Source organism: Rhynchophorus ferrugineus, unplaced genomic scaffold, assembly GCF_030347505.1.
Source record: "Rhynchophorus ferrugineus isolate W39M unplaced genomic scaffold, kcgeb_rfMv2 rfM2, whole genome shotgun sequence".
NCBI lineage: Eukaryota > Metazoa > Arthropoda > Insecta > Coleoptera > Curculionidae > Rhynchophorus > Rhynchophorus ferrugineus.
Window position 1 is genome coordinate 26,677,113 of NW_027472581.1, and position 21,590 is coordinate 26,698,702.

Below are 21,590 nucleotides of genomic sequence, written 5' to 3' on the forward strand. Positions count from 1 at the left end.
ATTTTTGGCATGAGTATAAACCAAACTAAGTCAACTATTCACGAAATATGTTTTTAGTGCAGAGTTGGGATGTGTTTATTGTGAGCTTGGAGAAAATGATTTATTTGATTAGTTTAACAGTTCAATTCAGTTAAATTTTCTTATACTGATCAGCATATAAGGCACTTCTGGAAGTGTGCGGAACGTATTTTTAATAAATATTTCTAAGTCTTTCAAGTACTATGATATGCCGATATAAACTAGAGACTAACTGTAATCTGCTATACAAAAAACAATCTGTAGGCATAAAGATCAATTCCTTAACTAACTGTAGACTTGGAGACGATGCCATAACCCATATGGTTTTAGGGTTAATGATATGGATCAGTGAATAGAGGTAAAACGAAATGAAACCGTGGTGTTTATATTATGTGACCGTTATTTATTAATTTTTTATGAAAAAGGTGAAATTACAAAATGTTTATCCAACGGGCTGGGAGTAGTGTTACCTGAGGACGGGGCTTGGGCAGTTGATGGTGGCGCGTCCGAACTTAACGAGAGTTAGATACTGAATGATCAAAAGAACCCTTCAATAACACCCAGATAAACGTCTCGAGGTTGTCAGATAATAGTTATTATTTCATAGTTGGCGCTACTAGTACCCCGTTTTCGTTTTCATATCTGGGATTATATTTCTGGGTATTTTGGTAGACAGTTATTCCACGATGTAAAATTCGACATGTCTTAAGGTCGCTACAATACTCCCCTGTCACAACTGAAGTATGGGGTATAAAAAGATTTTTAAAACATTTGGATGGAAAAGAAGACGAAAAATACGGTACGGTGGTTGTGCGCTAGTATGGCTGTTGATATCTTCCGGTCCTACAGATACCGTTGCTTTGGCATTTGAACGTGGTCTATGGGGGACGTTGAAAACAAACTATTTTTCAAACAGGGCTCCCGTAATCGACGCTGTGGGAGGTTCGATGGTTCGACGACGTGGTAACTTATTTTCTTCGACTATGAGACGTTGACAATTATGGTACCGCGGAGAAGACATGACGAGTCTGCGGTGACTGCAATCGGTACCTAGTTCTGGGGCTGCTTTGTGACTAATCCGTAGTCACATACGTTATGGCAATCGAGAGAAAACAAATAACAATAGTATCTGACCGAAGCTACCCAAAGCCTTTCAAATTAAAATGTTTGCCAATATGATTGAGAATGCGAGCAAAGGAAAACATTATGATTTAAACATAGCGCCGAAAGAAATGTCTAGTCGAGACGCTGATGTCAAAATATCTAGGAATTCAAAAGATTATGGAAGAAATATAATTCGGAAAAACAATTAAAAAAAAAGAAATAAAAATAATGAAATTAAATTTAATGTTCATTGTTCCAGCAGTAAAATAAAATTTCATGAGAAACAAATGTTTGAAAGAATGTAATATTGCAGGAACAATAGTAAAATCGAAAAAGAATCGCATTAAAAATATTGAATTTTTTTTTAAAAGATAACGGTTACGTAAAATACACCATGTTGAACGTACCCTCCATTCTCGAATCCAAACCCAATTTTGCGAAAGATCACGTCAAAGTCACCACTTGTCGGAACGTTCGCCTGATCGGTCCAACTGTGTGGCTGTCGATGCGATTGGTTGCCTGAACACTCACTACTATTTTGTGGAAGCAATTCGCACGGAAACTGATTGAACAAAAACTAATTTATTGGGATATTAAATGATATATGGTCGACGACAGAATAGACAGGATATTAGGTACCTAACCTAATCAAGAAAGTATGGTAGCGATGTGGAAGTGATATTGTTACAAGGGTGTAGAGAAAAAAAAAGAGAGCGAAACGTCGTCTTGGTGACTTTGATGTTTGAATGCGTGTTGACCTAAAGGGTTGTAGCGGTCGCTACATGGTAAACCAGACTTGTAGACGGACTTGCCATGGAATTAATAAAGAATTTAGAAATGGAATCCTTAAGAATTGTATAGTTCAAGGATATCCAGAGAGTGCAAATGAAGTTGATGAAGTACTTAAAGTACTTAAATAGCCACGACAATGGACAAATCGGCAATGAATCAAATCTTTAACACTCTTAAGCATTAAATTATTTAAAGTAGTTTTTCTATAGAAATAATACAGATAATACCTTATTTTTACAATACATAACGATCCATAAAACAAAAAATATGACTACGAAAATTGATATATATGAACTAAAATAATGAAGGAAGCATCTAAGAAATTAATGGAGATTTGGGACGCATATTTCTTTTGATGGTCAGACTGATGCATGGATAAAGTGACAAAAAATTTATGAGCTCTAGATAAACACAGTAGGGATCAAAAGACTGAATAAACAAGAGAGGGCATACAAGAACCTAAAAGTTATGCTTGCAACAATTTTAGTATTACCGTTTAAAAGTTTTACGGTCTTCCATAAATTGGATATTTCTCACATTGTCACTAAAGCTAAATCAATATCTTCACGACATACATCAACCGAAATAATCAGTTGATTATTCGTATGGCCTTGACAGTATAACTGCAATTATTGTTATCATAATTTTTATGTGAAATAAAGCAGTTAAATTTATTTATTATTCATTGTTATTATATTATTGCGCAAAAACTCTATTCGAGATATTCTGTTTTTTTTCCATTCTGCCATTTGATATCAGATTTACTTTCGATTAAAAGCAAACTGTACGTAATTATATTATATTTATAGTTTTTTTTTGCTTGTTTTCCTTGTTCGTTTCAGCGAGATGAATCTGCTTGTACTTGAAAAAACGAAGTTCATGATATTAATTCCATCATTAAAGTATATATATATATATATATATATATATATATATATATATATATATATATATAATTCGACATAATGAATCAATATTTGCAAGAAGTTTCTAAGCATAATGAGCGCGATTGTTTGTTTAACTTTTTCAATTTATAAATAGATCTCTCAAAATAACTTTATTTTAATCAAACTCAATTACTTATGGGCTATTCTAAACCATTTATACGTTTTTAAAATGATTATAGACATTAACGGAGAAATAAATTATGTCATTTTATTTAGATTTATTATGCTATTTTATTAGATGAAGCTCATTTTGGATTTAGTAAAAAGTGAATATATACATTGAATGAAAAGAAAAAGTATGGTTACAGTAAAATTAGTTAGTATGTTTTTACTGGGATCTAAAAAAATGATTTAGTCTAAATTAATGATGGATAAAATAGAAGATTTAACAATTTTTTTTGTTGTATTTCAGAGTCTCCTTTTTACCAACTAGGGTTTGTGTGAACTGGACCAACTTCTGAAATTTGACACCGAACGATGGTTCACGGCATTAAACCTATCGACTGGCGCGTGACCAACTTAATAGGGCTCTAACTTACTTAGCTAGGGGTTCAGCAGCGCCAACTAGCTCATTAAAACGAATATCTGGCAACCACCGAGACGTTTATCCGGGAGATTATTGAGGGGTACTTTCGATCATTCAGTCACTAACCATAGTTCAGTTCAGACGTGCCGATACCTTTTATCACTTGTATTTTCCACATTTTATATTACATCAATAAATAAATCGATCACATCATCTAACCATAATTGTTTCATTTCGTCTTACCTCCATTCACCGAGCCATATAATCCACCCTAAAATTTGTATCCCAATATTTACATCGTCCTCTACAATCCTTCTCACAATTTATTTCACATTTTTTATATATTTTAAAGTCTTCTTTTACCAACTATGGGTTTATCTGGCCTGGGCCTAAAGTTTAACGTGGGCTCCGAATCACGGTCCTCAGCATTAAGCCTACCGACTGGCGAGTGACTAACTTTAGAAATCATCCCAGAAGACATCCGGTCTTACCCAGCCTGGTTACTTAGGCTGGCGTGACTGGGATCTTATGATTCCTTGTCCGATTTTACACTCTTGTCTAGAACATTCACAAATTTTAAACAATCACAAACATAAATTTACGACCATGCCCAATAAAAAAATTATAAAATTCCTAACTTATTAAAAAATTTATACCTTCTATCCTTTTTCGTCCTTTTTTCAGCGGCATCAGAGAACCCATCGACCTAAAATCTTGCTAATATACTTAATTAAAATTCTGCAGAAACTAATTGGTCCCAATCCGTATCAAATTAAAGCATTGCTGTTCCAATACAGTGCGGATCCTTGTTAGTTTTGAGATAGTCTCTCTTTTTACGAAATGATATTTTAGAGAAAAAACGGAGAAAAATCATGGAAATATCTAGTAACAAGCAACATCATATATAATATCAAGTAACATTTTCCATTTCGTAAAACTCTATCCTCCCTCCAGTTGTTTCCAATTCCAAGAAAATGTCTATGAAAAAGCACCTGGTGCCGTAGCACATGATAAATATCCAAATACTTAAATCCTTTCATAGATATTCAAAAAATGCATTTCCATAGAACATTTTAGAAACAAAGCACTATTAAGCACCCCTTGTACTTAATGTAGATATGTGAACAACACTTGACAAACTTAACCATTTCCTTACTCACCTCAATTCTCAACATCAAAACATCCAATTCACCATGGAGACCAAGTACAACCTCGAGATTCCTCTCGAGCGGAAACCAACAAAGACATGCATATACCTTGAGGATTTGTTATACGAAATAACTTATCGGCCATTCCAAAAGTTATACATCACGAATTCTTTGATTTATAGAGCCCTAGTCAGATCCGAACCAGATTCCAGAGGCCCCCTTGCTTTTGATAATTCAGTTATTTTAATCGAGTAATCTGATTGTGGAGCTTATAGATAGAATCAGAGCTCCGATTCTGAAGACTCAATCGCTAACAGTTGCGAAACGTTGGCTTGTTTTAGTCAAAAACTATTTTATAATTGTAAAAATCACTTATAATTAGGGTTGGGAATTGTCGACTGAAAACAACTATCGACTATTTCAGTCGCTATTTTCGGATCGACTGGTTTTATTATGTTTTTCTATCTAACATACTGGTTCAGACAACTACTTTCAGTCCTTATTTTCGGTCTTACTTATTTTTAACGTTTTGGCTTTGTCATCCTAACCACGATCTTGAAAATAATATGCCGAATTTATGCTTACATAGATTTATATGTAATATATATAGTTCCATATTTTGTTTGTAATATAGTTGTAAATAACAATATGTTGTAAATTAATATAGCAGCATTTTGGAACTGTAATTTTCAAGATCATTTATTAATGTAATAAAGTAAAAAGAACAACAATTTGATAGATGGATACTTTTTCAATGTTCTTAGTCTATCGTTGTTTCTTCAAGCCTTTTCAATTTTCAAACTTCTTTCATTCAAGTTTCAACGAACAATAATATTCCTAATAATAAAATATTCCTTATTAACGACAAATAAAATTATGACTGTATTTAAAAAGGGTGTAATGATTTAGCTGAAAAATATTTTTTAAGAAAATACGATACAAATATTTAGTGGTCATCCTACTTCTTAACAGTCCATTCCTCTTAACAATGAAGTCAAATATGTAAAATATAAATACAATTTTACATCATTCAAAATGAAACAACTAATTTGAAAGTAATATATTACGTCATTTATCTTTCTCCTTTTCTTTCCGAAAGAAATTTTGAAAATAAATATGTACATGGCCGTCGTACATGTAACTGTCAAAAAAAATAGGGCCATGTTGGAATAGAAAAAGTACGTTTATTATATTGTGATATTACTGTGTGTGTTATGTGATATTACTGTGTGTTACTTTCCGAATATTAAAATACTATTAAATATATTTGGAATCATTATTCAATTTCTTTTTTACACTGCAACTTGCCAATTTAAATTTATCTAAAATTGACTCGTCTCCCTAAAAATCACTCTCAAAGGAATTCGTACACTTCTGTCTACTATTACGAATAGAAAAACAGAATGTGCATTTGACTGAAATATGATTATATAATTACTATTTTCAGTCACCACATTTTTTACTATCAACTAGTTCGATTGTTTTACGACTATCAACTGTTTATATTATTTTCATGTGATAGTTTTTAAGGCTAGTTTTTAATGTTCTAATTGTGATTACCCATAGCAGAGTTAAGAATGGAAGAATGTGTAAATAATACGAAATTGATAGATGTACTGGACTAAGAAATACTGAATTGATATCATAAACGTATATTTGGGAAAATTTTTGAACATAAAGTATACCGGGATATATTGAATGAGAAAATTCACTTACACACATTTTAGCACGTTAGATTTTAACGTGATTGTTATCATCGTATGTACAAAAATAGCGGGAAAGCTCCACATTTATTGCCCATATATTTTTAACGACTGCTTCAGTTAGACAGCAATAACAAAAACGTAATTTTGTGTAAAATTTAACGCTGATTAAGTAACACCTCTTAACGCCTTTCGTCGAGATAAATTGCTAAATCAATATTTGCAATTTCCCAAATTGGATGGATTTATTTCAATCTCCTGGAAGAAATAGAAATTCGAAACAAACGGAAAGGTATTATCTTGGCTCGGGCTGCTGCTGACGCGTGTTTCAAATGTGCGGTTATTAATCTTGAGGCCGTCTATAAATATATGTGTTCGGATAGTTGTTCGAAGCACATGATTAAAGAAATAAATTATTGCTTTTGGTTGGAAACGTGAAGAATTAAATTGAATTAAGAGATCATTAAGAGTTACTGATTAATAGTCAGTGTATCAAATACAAGTTGGACGATATAAGGCGTTTCTCTATATATTTAAAACCCAATAATTTAAAATGCATTTTATTTAATATCGGGTAACAGAAAAAGTTGATGCTATTTTTTTGTAAAGTTCAAATGACATTTTTTAAATTATTTTGGTCACTGATATCTATTGGTGAACATGCGAAGTATAACTGTAAACAACTGTAAAAGGACTTATCCTAAATGTTAAATTCGATGTTTTCTTCGACAGTTTTCTATTCAGTATTATTGAGTTATTCAGTGTAAATGAGTTAATCATTAATCAACGTACCCAATATCACACTTTCGACAGTCATTGCTCATGTTTGTACCGATGTCCACCAAATACTTTTAGATATTTATGGTGACGCTGGTTCGTCACCTGCCACCCATAACCTGATAGTCAATTTTAATTTCAATAACTTAAAAGAGTTGAATTAATTAATATCATTGACAAAGAATGCTCTAAATATCCAAAAAGCAATGAAAAGACAAACATTTTCAAAAAACCTTCAGACAGACTAGTAGCTAATGAATGTTTCCAGATATCACAGCGATTTTTCTATACCTTACTGATGTGACTTGTCATGAGGAGCGGATATGGTGCTACAATCTCAAGCTCAAGAAGTGATAGATTAGTCCAGGAGAGTCATCCGCATAGACATCGAAGCGAAATATTCCTTTCCTTTCCTTATGCGTGGATTGATAACATTATTTCTCCACAAGGTTTTGCGTTAGGATATTTTTACGGTAGATCATTTCACCAGCTTACACTAGATAAGAAAACGATAAGTCTGCCTGTATAGGTCTACACCTTTAATTCTTTAGAAGTTGCATTGAGATGTTTTGACTGTGATTTTTGACTGTGATTTTGATTTTTTGTATAGAATATCAGTTATTAATTTAGGTTTTTATGAATACTGTATATTTTAAGTCAATATAAGCAATTGTTTTAAGCTCTCGTCCCTTCCTATACACCCCCTTTAGTCCCATTATTTAGAGCATCTCGTATTCTCTTCGTGGTTTGGGATAGTGGAGAAACCCAAAGACCACATGGCTTTGGAGTACCGAGTGTGGATCAGGTTTCCACCTAAAACGTAATTGGAATAAATAACGTATGTTGATTGATATTTATAGGCTCAGTCTATTCGGATATCATAGGTAAATGATATTGAAAACTATTCAGAAAACTTTAGCTTGAAAGAAATTTTATGCATATATCAAAGGTTCGTATTGCTTTGGGTATATTTAGAATTGCACGTAGAAAATATAATTTTATTTTGAAAGTATCATCTTTAACTTTGATACATTTAATAACATTTTTGTTGTTTGAAATGCTTTTAAAAGCTCTTCAAGTCTAACCTACTTAATTTATCGTTCATGTCGATACTCACAACACGTAATTTTTGTGTAATTTATCTGGAACCAATTATTATAAACAAATGTAAGTATAAAAATATTCGCAGAACCAAAACAATCAAATATGTAATGGCAAAACATTACTGCCAATGCATCTAAAATTATAATTAAAAATATTTATCTATTCTATAATTTAAGTTTACCAACTACTTTAATAGATTAAATTAGTGTTAATATGTTAAGTCACTAATTGAAAATAGGGCGTGTTTAAACATACCACTAATTAAGTGACAACAGCTCTATAACAGTATCAGTATTGGACGTGTCCTGACTGATAATAGAAAAGCTTTTAAAGAGGAAATTCTGTTAGGGTGCTTGTTGCTTTATTTGTATGTGCGTCAGTTTTGTCATTGTTGTAGAAAATCAATCCGCCAGCTTTTCATGTAGAATATTCTCCATTTTGTCATTCATTATACAATACCACGCCCATAAATATTTATTTTAACATTTTTCGATCAATGCGCGTTATTTTATCGAGCGTCAGTTAAAATAAACGATAATTTAATTGCGGAAGCGTTTGGATTTTTCATGGGAATTTCAGTACGAGCGACTTCGGTTCATCCAATGAGCAAACAGGAATTGGATTCAGTATATTTAAATTTGTTCGGTATCCATTTAAATTTATATGTTAGAGCTTGATGTATTAATCGCTATGTCATTAGTGATATTTTATTATATAAATAATATCATAAATTATACTTTTAATTAATTTTTACGGGCTTAAAAAATATTTAAAAATAGGAATCGACTGTACTACCCGACACTCCTTTAGTAATATTATGATCATTTACTTTTCATTATATATTATTTTATCTATTTTAAACTCTTTTTTTATTCGAACATGTTAAATTATTAGCAGACAGAACACTATTAGCGGAAAGTTCTGATTTTCTTGTTTAATTGATGCACCACGATGGTCAGAATCATTAGAAACATCTTATAATTATTAACATATAATTATTTGTTTTTAAATGGGACTGTTATTCCTTGTATAACTATTACATTAAATGATGGTCAAGAAGCTTAAAAATAAAATGCCGCATTTCTCATATTAAATTTAAATTAATAGCGGAAAATACTCTCGATATAAGGATTTGAATGTAAGTAGTGTTGGTAACTATCGACTGTTTAGCAATTGACTACTTTTTGCTATCGACTCTTTCAGTCGCTATTTTTGGTTCGACTGTCGGTTTATTTCTATAATGTATGTTATGAGTGTAATTTTAAATTATTGGGTTTTTAAATTTAAAAGCACTATTCCTTTGAGAAGAATAAGTGTTTCGGAATACAGAGTTCCCAGCCTTTTGTTCCTTTCTTTACGTTTGATATAAAATCATTGTTGTTGGAGAGTTTAAAAGACAATATAGACGCCTGGTCCTAAGTTGATAATATTTTTCTGATCTTTGATTTTCTAAAGGTTTGTATCTAATTAATAGCTTTCTATGTCTTCTTGGAAATATGTGATCATTCGTTCGATCATTGTTTTACTGTTAGATACCCATTTTCTTGTATTTGCTTTGCGTTCAAATACTGTAGCAATATTTTGAGGTAAAATTTAAAATTAAACCCATCCATGTTATCAAATATAATTTTTCATATTATTTGACAACCGAAACAAGAATTAAGTTCTTGGAATATATATTCAAGAAGCAAAATGAATTTAAAAAAAAATAACGATGAAAGGTACATAAATTACTTGTTTTGGTCTTTCCATCGATGTATTATTACACTCATCATCTATACCTATAAGAATATAACATATATGTAAGCGTCCAGCCTGTATCAGAACAAATAGCGATGCCAACAATCTGAATTGGTCTTTGCGAACAGTATCGTATTCGCTGAATTATGGAATTCCCAGCAGCAAAAGAGAAAACTCTCAAGTCCCATCCTAAATCAAGGGCCCAATTATAGAGCTGGATGTATAAAAACCCTGACACAAATACCCGACAGTCTATCTAGAATTAGGCATCCCATTCGTGAAAAGTTGCACGAATATGCACAGTGTGAGGTTCTCCCTTGGGCCCTTAGAACACGAAAACAACCTGATCGAATCCCTACCCATCCATAAATCCCGGTAGCTAAACCAAATACAACAAACCAAGTAGTAACCCAGTGTCTCTGTCGCCCGCAAAACCTTTTTCATCACAAATACCATCATCAGAACCTGGAAAAAAACCCGAGGGTCTCTTCTTTCTCCGGGCTTCCACGAGTATCTGTGTTGTCAATTGTAAATGGCAATCACTCGAATAAATCATAAATAATTACGTAAGTTTCTACCACTTCACCACGTGCCCATCCTCAATTCTCATATAAACTTATAATACAAAATTAATAACAAAATTTATAGATAGGACTTGTAACCATACAAAACGTCTAGCGCTATCAAAACAATTACTTCATATACAAATTATTGCAATCGTCCATGGTTCTATTAAATCGTCAGTTTTGTGGGAATTATATTTAGTTCTGGCAATAATTGAAAAGTCCCCGGCCTGACATATAGAAGGCTCTACAAGAATGAAATCGATATGTTTTTTAGTTAGCCCTAACCCTCAAAAGATGCGTGTATGAATTTGACATCTGTAGGATCATTAGTTTGTGGATTATAGCATTTTGAGTGAAGCAACTTTTGTTATTGTGAAAAAGAGGGATAAAAAGGAATTTCGCGTGTTGATAAAATATTGCTTTTTGAAGGGAAAAGAAATACAGTTGAAGCGAAACCTTGGCTCGATGCCGAGTTTCCGGACACTGCCCCATAAAAATCAACCATCAAGGATTGGTATGCTAAGTTTAGACGTGGTGAAATGAGCACCGAAGACGGTGAACGCAGTGGACGCCGAAAAGGTTGTTGCCGATGAAAACATTTAAAAAATCCACAAAATGATTTTGAATGACCGTAAATTGAAATCGAATGAAATAGCAGACACTCCAAAGATATCAACTGAACGTTACATCAACAGAGAAAGCTCTGTGCAAAGTGGGTGCCGCGCGAACTCACTTTTGACTAAAAACAATGACGAGTTGATGATTCGGTGGAGTGTTTGAAGATGATCATGCTAAATAAACCCAAGTTTTTGCATCGATATGTGACAATGGATGAAATATGGCTCCATCATTTCCAAGTCATCCGAGTGGAATGCACACGATGCAAAGGGTGGGGAAACGCAACAGTCGGCTGTCAAGATTATGGCGTTTTGAAAACGGAAGGAACAGCGACTATTACATAACGTTATTGGACCGTTTTAAGGACGAAATCACCGAAAAACCCGCCGCATTTTAAGAAAAGAAAGTGCTGCTTCACAAAGTCAATGCATCGTGTCAAAAATCCATGAATTGGATTTCGAATTTCCTCTTCATCCACCGCTTTCTTCAGATCTGGCCCCCAGCGACTACTTCCTGTTCTCAGATCTCAAAAGAATGCTCGCTGGGAAGAAATTTTCGTCGAATGAAGGGGCGATTGCCGAAACTGAGGCCTATTTTGCAGCAAAGGGCAAATCGTACTACAAAAATGGTATCGAAAAGTCGGAGGGTCGCTATAATCAGTGTGTCACCCTTGAAAGGAATTATGTTGAATAAAACAACTAATTTTGCACAAAAATATATTTTACTATAGTAGGCCGGGGATTGACCTGTTATGAATACGAAGAATTGTCTATTGAATGAACTGACTTCTATTATGTTATGTTCATATGAATTTATAAAATTATTTCAGTTCGGATAAGCCAATCCTCCAACTTCCGATAACTAAAAAAACAGTCGATCACATCCGATACAATATCAATCAGGAATAATTAGAATTGCTACCGAATTGATGCCTAGCAAATTTGACAGATCCCCCTACGGACATGACGTGCAATTTTTTAGCATTAAATCACTAGAAACGCGCCACTTTTAATTAAACTTTCCATAGGTTTTGTTTTTCTCAATTTGTAACAGAACGTGAACCGTTGTTAATTAAATATCCGATGTCGTTGTAAATGTAAATAATAAATTATTTAACAGATTACCGATATTAAAGCAGTTATTTTTTATTTTTGTTTTGAAATTAAATAAACATTGATCGATTGATACGGCTCCTGTTTTGTTGGATAAAATTTCGTTCCTTACGAACATATTCCTATTTAATATAAAACTAAATTAATTGATAATAACGTATTATTTATATTTAGATATTATACAAATGTAATATGTAATTTAATAATTATATTTTATTCGTATCTTGCTTTACGAATAGCAAACCACAACTGGCTATTTGAGGTTAAAGCTGATTTTTTTCTCCTCCCTTCGCGTTCCTTCCCTTCGTCCTTATGCCGTAGCTTTGAATCGACTGAGATTGGGCCACTCTCGTTTCTTGCACGGTCACTTGATGACTTCCACTGACCTGCCCCTATTTCAGTCTACCACATATTGAACGACTGACTACGACTCACCCAGATTAGAACTAAGTATGGGCTGCAAAATTCTAAAAATGCCTTAACAGGAGAAAATAACGACAGACTCCTCGGATTTCTATGAGAGATTGATTTTCTCCATAGAATCTAGCCTATGCTAAGTTTAGAATTACTGGTCAAATAACTAATACTACTTTGGTATGGGTGCTGATGTGTGCAGTCTGGATGGAGCCTCTACTTCATTATGGTTGTGTTTGTAGTCCTGTTTTTTGTGTTTATTTTAAAATTGTATATACACTATTTATTCTTTTAACCCCCCTATTTGTGTTATTAATTTTATTGCTTTGTTAATTTATTATTTTATATATACACTTTATGTCTGTCCCCGTCCCCCTTAGGTCATAACAGTTCTGTTGTATAGTCGGAAATGACGACACCCGTCAACAAAAAAAAATATTTTAATTTTAGTTATGCATTTAATATTGGTTGTTACTAAAATAATAAATGATATTCATTTGTATAAATGTTGTAAGTTTATGCGGCCACATGGCGAGTTGCATTGCCTGTTTAGTTAGATATACTATATAATATTAATTTATTCAATTATTATTTATTTAATTAACTAATTTTATTATTCCAGACTGGCTGGAACAGCACATGTTGTTATTATAACACTTTTTGGTTATCCACTAACCTCCGTTAAATATTTCTTTTAAACTGCCGCATGACGACCGTTATATATTACATTAAATAATTATTCATGAATAGCTGTAGTACTCCATGTTGACTATAGTTATTTAATCAATCAGTTAATTTTTATGTCTTCTATTACTTTCCTAATCAGATGGTTAAGAAACTTATAGTTGTATAGAATTTATTCGTATAAAAGTTACTTATTAACGTGAAAGAGGAACGTTTGCCATCTATAGCCTTCATAAAATTGCTAACGCCTGCATATGTTAAGTTATTAATATAAATTTTAAATGTATTGTTATATTTTGGCGATTTTCTGTTGTTGATTTATTTATTGATTGGAAGCAATAGCAGCGTTTTATTTTATTCCCAATAATGAAGGGCTCTTGAGACGATTAATTTTACTCAAATAACGTAATAATAATAAGATAATTTCATTTTATTATAATTTATATTAGTATGCTTTATTTAACAATGCTTTAGTACAGAAGGTACTAAAGTATATAGAACCTCGATGTTGACAGACATCTGTATTACATTATATAACTTTTGTTGAATAACTCTTGATGGACTATTGTTTCTAAAAAATAATGAGACTTAAAAATACAATATCGTAACATTGTTAAATAAAGCATATTAACATAAGTTATAATAAAAGAAAATTATTTTACTATTATTACGTTATTTGAGTAAATTATTCGTCTTAAGGGCACTTCATTATTGGGGGTAAATAGTCTTCTCCTGCGATATTGATTCATCATGAGCTCTCTTTATAAGTTAACCAATCAATTCTTATTTAATCATCTCTGCAGATCAGATTAAGATATCTTTATTTAAATGAAATAATGAAACTACAAATAAGTTATTATATGCCAATTAATAATATTCCTTTCGACAAATTTGACAGCACTTTTTACTGAAAACAGACCTATCATAATAAAATATTGTAAACTATGATAAAACTATTATATAATAATAAATGTAGAAACAAAAGAACTTTTAAGTCAAATTAAACAGTCACATAGTAACTCATCGTCAAGAGTGCCGAGATTTGGTGAAATCTACACGTCATCAATGCCATTAGTTGTGGATTGAGGATAACGCAACGCTATGGGAGGAAAATATTTCAGTTGGTCTTGTAGAGATTGGAAAATGTTGGTTTATGTGTGAAATAAAAATTGAGATACTAATAATCTAAAGCAATAGATTCTAGTGCAATATATTTGTAAATCGCCATTTCATATTCGTTACATAGATCGACAAGCATCACTTCCCTCACAATAGACTTACGTCGGTCTTTGATAATGGTATGACGATAAATGAACCGTCAAGGTCTCCAAAATGGATCTTATAATCATATCTGAAGTATTTATTGAGGATATTAGAACTATCTATCGCAGTAAAAAAGGAAGCAAAATGTTTGTTAGTGACTATATGAGAGTACAACATTCGTCTCACCAGTAACCAGGCTGGGTAAGACCAGATGTTTTTTGGGACAGCCTCTTACTTGGTTACCCTCTAGTTGATATATTTAATGTCGATGATCGTGGCTAAAAGCCAAAGATACGCATTTCAGTTCAGATAAGACAGTGAGAAGCAGACTTAAAATTAATTAATTATTAATATATGAATGTATATAATTACTATGCACGAGATTATGTATTATATATAACCTATGTAACAAAATAAATTAAAAACAGAAAATATATAAAACAATATGAAAATATATAGTTCGCCAAACCCAAACAGTCATATTAATTTGGATTTGTTTTGTTGGTAATTGAATTTTTATTTATATTATTTATAATTAAAATTATATTATTATTTTTGTGTTGTTTGGACTGGACACCGACATTAAAGTGATCAGTTGGTAATAGTTAAAATAATATTGTAAAAAGATAAATAGGCTTAGGTAGGTATTAAGCTAAATTGTGTGTATATAGTTGAATATAAAACACGTATAGTAGATAGGCTAAATAAAGTTTTTGTTTATTTTTATTTAGTTATTACAACGAGTATTATGAATATATTTTATTTTAAAATATTTTTTTGTGTAAAAAATCTAAGTGTGGTTATTTTTTAATTTTTAGTGATAAGTAGGTTCAATTTTTGGTTAAAAATATTGTATTTTTCTCTTTCTAGTTTTAGATATTTACTCAATAAATTACGTAGTTTTTCATTTATTATTACAACAGGTAGGCCAAGTAAAGTTTCAGTCCGTATGGGGAAAATAGGAATAAAACCTAGCTTAGGTGCTTTGACAAATGATCTAATACAACTAGAACAAAAATGTCGGGAATCAAATCCGCGACCTCTGCTTAGGAGCTAAACGCTTTAACCATTACACCATGAAGGCAGTTGTCTACAATATTTCTACGAGGTCCTATACGCTATGGTTAATACTTAAAAAGCAAACTGAATGGCTTTTGAAATGATCGACTTCTGATTTTCCGTCACAATCAGCCCAGCAATAACATTGTACCCATATTTCCAATTCGGTCCACAATTGGCGGAGAAATCCGCGAACATACGTTAAAAAAAAGATATACAGCCAAACATAGAACCTCCTCCGTTTTCGACGTCGGTTAAAAATAGTAAAAAATAAACATCCATCTATTAATAGTTGTAGAATTAACGAATTAACATGTATACATTTTAAAAATAATTGAACAACTATTTATTCTAAGTTGTTATATAATATATCAATAAAATTCGTTTAATTTAATTTTAAAATCTAGTAACAGTTATAATAGAAATAATGGTATTGTCATTTTTCGGCAAACAAAATCGAAATTTACGTTTACGTCAGTAAATTGGAACAAAAATAATATGTAGTTTTGATGCAATTTTATTACGACATTTTGTCAAATTCAGTTGTTGCAATCGAGCGAAAATTATAATCTGGTAGTTGATATTTTGATTTCAACCTATTAGGAAATAATGTAAAAATAAGTGCCGTAAGTGGAAAATTTCGTTGTGTACAATTACGTGATATTTAATTGTGCTATATGTTTCGGCAATATGGGACCTGAGATTTTACTTTCCAATCAAGCTGTAAAAATATCCAACGAGTTATATAATTACATAATATCAAGTAAATTTTGTTTTTATTATCAAGTATTAATACAATTTTATTACTTATTAAAAATGTTGTTGGCTAAAAAAAGGCGTGGAGGAATCAATTGCTATCGCCAAGTATATATTTCCCCTAAATCAGTGCTTATTGTGTATTATACTTTATTACATTTAATTTGTAAATAACATGTAACATTTAAATATAAATAACAATGAAATTTTACATGGGATTTTCATTCAATATTTTAATACAAAAGAACGACGAGCAAATTTATCTGAAGTGCTTTTAGCGATTTTAAAACAACAAATTTGATTTGCAAAGCCAGGGACAACTGGGGTAACTAAAAAGTTTACATTTTGGCTAGTAGCAAATAGCCCTAACGTATAACGTGGACTTCGAACTACGATTGGTAATTGACTAACTTAGAGACCACTCATACATATTTCTGGTCTTACCCAGACTGGTTGCAGACGTAGAGACCACAATTTGAACCCGCGATTATTGCAATAGAAAGTCAATGTAATAAGACCCTTCTATATGTTCTATCAAACTGGAAAAGATTACGGATGAAAAATAATTAATCCCTTTAAAAACACGCAAATAGTGTAAACTATGGAAAGTTGATTTGTGAAAGAAAATGTAAAGCAAGGAAGAAAATAGCTATCCAGTGTCTAATTGGAGTTAAGTTGATAGGGAAGGTAAAATAAAATTTAATTTTGTAGATAGCGGTTAAAAACCCAGTTCTTCTGACAGATTCGTCTCTTATCCGAAAAATATTATCAAAATTAGTAGCCAGTTTTTGACAATATTTTTAATAAAAAGGTTTTCAATTTTCGTGTAAATAAGCTGCTTTTCATTCAATCCTATATTTAGTGACAGTAATTCACACAATAATCTTAAAGTGATAAGTCTCAAAAAACTTACACATTGTCCTTCGAAAATTTTAAATTGCATCTAAAAGTTTGATACTCCTCTTTAAACATATTGATACTTTTTTCTTATCTTTTCTTAATACCGAAAAATATCGGGCCCAAAATTATCGATATCTTTTTGACATTCTTAGGTAGCAAGACATTTTGATATGCAAAGACAAAATGAGCTTTATTAACAGATAATACGTTATTAATAATAAATAAAACTTGCTATTAGCGATACAACGAACATGTATAGAAAACTTATGAAGAACATCAGAAAGAGACAAATTTAATTCATTCCAAGATAGCAATAAATCTAACATATATCTTAATAAATAATCTGATTAGCTTTTCCCCATATATTTATGTATATTTTTTACAATACAGGATATACATCAGGTTTCGACATTATATTTTTTCATCACGCATCAATCATTAATGTTGCGATTGATATTTCCAATGGAACACAATTAATAAGCACAACAGAAATAAAAAGGTATTCACCAAATCACAACTAACTTGTAGAAAATTTAATATTAATTAATAATTCAATATTGAACTTATTTTAATTATTATAATTATTCAATTTTAATATCTTGATTTAATCCATTAATAACTTCGACAAAAATTAAAACATTTTCTTGAAATCAAAATAAATATATATTTGAATTAATTGTAGAGGAGTAGTTCATATTATTGCATTAAAGATATTTGATTAAATGGCAAAGAAAAAAATTAAATTATTCGTTCTGATGGTAAGAAAAAACTTACGGTTGAGATAGGTCGCTGGAAGAAGGAACACGAAAATAAAAATGAATGACGATGAATTTTCAATAAAATATATAGTACATACATAATGATGAAGGTGACTGTTTAAATTCATTCCAAAATAGCAAAAAATCAACCAATCATCCGAATAAATAATCTGATTAGTTTTCTTCGCATATTTTGCGTGTCCTCTTTGTACGGTCTTTCCTTAAACTGCAAGATACACTTAAGCTTTTAATGTTACATCACGAACAAATCACTAATGTTTGGAATGATGTTTTAACCAGACTATAATTCATAAATACAATGAATTAAAACATTACTCATAAAAATCTTGTTTATGGTAATTGTTTATGGTAAATTTAGGTTAAGTTGGTTCAATACTAGTAACCAAAGTTTCACAAAATTACTTTAGAAAAATACACAATTAATTATTACAATTGAATTACTTAAATAATAATTTCTTAATATCTTAATAATTACAGTAAAAAAATAATTATATTTTTCTAATTAAATAATAGGGAAACTGACTTTTTAACATTACGTATATCCAGTTACACGACTAAGAAAAAATAATGAAAATATTAGGCTCGCTTCTGAGGGCAAGTAAAATCTTATGGTTGAAATTGATCGCTGGAAGAAGATAGACCAATATAATATTTTGTATTAATATGAAAATCATAATTAATAATAATCATAAAGCTAAATCATAGCTCATAGACAAATTATTTCAGCTAAAAACATAATAAACCTCAAAAAATTGAAAGAGCATTAATAATTGATAGTTTATTATTAATACTAAATAAAATTACCTAGGGAGGATAAAATAGATCACTCCAACATTGAGCAAACGTCTGAATAAATAATGTAATTAGTTATTTTCATATATTTTTGTCTTCTTTCAAAGTTCAGGATGTATTTCAGCATTTGATGTTACACTTCTTCATTGCGCACCAATCATTATTGTTGTGAATGATGCTTCACCGAGCACAATTCATAAACACAACAGAAATAAAACGGTTTACATTAAACCGCTACTAATTTATTTACTGTATAAAATTGAACTACTAATAAGTTGACTAAATATTATAAAACAAAATTTCACCAAATTAATTTTAAATAAATCTAAAAATAATTAATACAGTTAAAAATACTATATACTACAATAAATTACAGTAAATATATGACAATAGAAAGAGCATTGAGCAGGAGGTTTCAAGAACATCTGAAGCTGACTGTTTCAGTTCATTCCAAGATAGGAATAAACCAAATAACCATCTGAATATGTAACATGATTAGTTTACTTCACATATTTCTGTGCATATTTTTTGTAACGCACGATATACATCATCCTTCAAGATTACATTTCTTCTTCACAGACCAATCATTAGTGATCCGAATGATGTTTTCACAGGGGCAAAACTCATAAACACAACAGAATTAAAACACTGTTTACCAAAACGCTATTAGTTTATTAACAACCTAATATAAAGTTGATAATAAGGCGATTTAATACTAGTAATTTAATAGTCATATTTTTAATATTCCAATAATTTGAAGTTCTTAAATCAGTGTGTAAATAACTATTAATTACTATTCAAATATAACTATTTCATTAACAGATAACTAAGAGTAACACTCACATTTCGACGCATTTTTCTACTTTGTCCGATATCGTGTAAACCATTTTGGCGATAGGTGACGAAAACTGCGATCGCGCACGCTTTTGTACAACTAACTGTCACCGGCAAACCAAAACAAAATCGGTTCGGCACTTGTCTTATTTCGCGCGATAAGGATGAATGGCTTCCAGCGCCTACTTAGCGAACCATTAGAGCTCGCATTAGAAAATTACCGACGATCGAAACTAAGCAAGATTTAGTGGCCTTGCCACTTCCATCCGTTCCGTTGATTTTCATCGATTGAGAAATGCGTTCTTTGGCGGTGGCTTTTCGCCTTTGTGGTAGTGGTATAAGCAGACAATGAGTATCACCATTTCCAATAAGTTTAAATTTATTTTTATGATCATGTTACGATAGTATCCAAGGTTCGTCTTAACGGAAACTGCATGGGAAATATCACGGTCATAATTCTACTTGTGTGGAACGATTTTCTTTAGTGGCCATAACAGTGGGAAAATTATATATTATATACGGCATATCCTTGGTTTTTTTCATTTGAATATAACTAAAATTGATTATTTATTTCATGTCATATTGATATTAATGATAATGAATGTAAATGTTAGTAAAATACTCCAAAACCATGCCATAGATTTTCTATATAATGGAATATATTCATAGTCCTTTCGTATATCATCTATTAGATCTATAGGAAAAATAAGTTACCCTTCTGTGCACCATGAGAAAGTAAATTGAAATAGTGCACTTACAAAAGAAAGAAATATAGAAGGGAATTTAAATGGGTACACCTGTAACCATGTTTTGCGCCTCTAAATCACTAGAGGGCTGGATATTTCTTTTTTCTATTTTGATATTAAATTTTCTAATTTTGTTATATTCTTTAGTTTTTTTTTCCTATTTTTGGGTATAAATTTGAGCGAATTGTTATGTTGTTATAATATTATTTTTGTAGTAGTTAAGGTAAATATTTTTTATTTCAATGCAACGTCATAGTAATAGCGTTGTTTAATAAGAGTGTTAGTAAAACGCGATAGTTAAGTGCTAAGGTTCAAATAAAATTAAGTAATTTCTAGAGGATTTTGCTTGAGCACAGAATTGGTTTTTAAAAGTAAATAATTATAAACTTCAGGAAACCTCTTATGGTCTTCGAGATCAAGCTTTCGAACAGAAACCTTCCTGTTCTTTGCATTCCAGACCGACAAGGTTGTTATGGACTCCATATGGAATGTGGAAGATCTTTGTTTCACCAAAATGCAATTCCTAAATGTAATTTTAATATTAATTCTTTCATTAAAATTTATATCAATAATTGAATTGAAATATATAATATGTGTATATTCACAGATCATTCCTCTTAACTTATCGAAAAGAAAAATAAGGCTACAAGTAAAATATTGAAATCAGCAGTTGCTCAGCCCATATTAGAATTTTTTAAAAGAACTAGAAGTAAGTACAAATATAATAGTATTTTCAAAGGACATACCTAGAGGTACCTAGTACATAGAGTTTTATTGAAAATTACAACATGAACAGATGAATATGTGCCTTTAATTTCATACTGATGAGAGCCACTATAATAAAAATATTTTGAAAACGTATATTTAAAAACGTTAAAGTGTATATGTGGTAATAGTTTAAACTGCAAGCATATAGCTAGGATATATTTTTGTGATACTGCTATTATGTTATATTATCCAAATGTTCTGTAAAGTCACGAGAAACCTGTTTTAATTCGCTTGTGCAAAGCTATCTCTAGACATTTTTATTTCTTGGCAAAAGAATGTACAAATCCAAATTTAACGAACATTCTCGTATAATTTCAGATATTATATTATTCAAATGGTGATCTTTTCTAAAACTATTAATTATTCACAATACCTTGAGCAAGAACAATGTAATAATAATTAGGTATCCCATGTTCTGGTGGATGAGGAAAATAAATAAG

At 31.0% G+C, this 21,590-nt stretch overlaps 1 protein-coding gene across 1 annotated transcript in view; it reads right to left on the reverse strand.

The window, feature by feature from the left end:
* LOC143191711 (UNC93-like protein) overlaps nt 1–19,808 on the reverse strand; it is a 211,625-nt gene extending 191,817 nt beyond the window's left edge. The window contains exon 1 of the mRNA XM_076397069.1: nt 19,646–19,808. Coding sequence (XP_076253184.1) covers nt 19,646–19,689 — 44 coding nt within the window. The 5' untranslated portion in view covers nt 19,690–19,808. The remainder of the gene's footprint in view (nt 1–19,645) is intronic.
* Nucleotides 19,809–21,590: the final 1,782 nt, after the last annotated feature.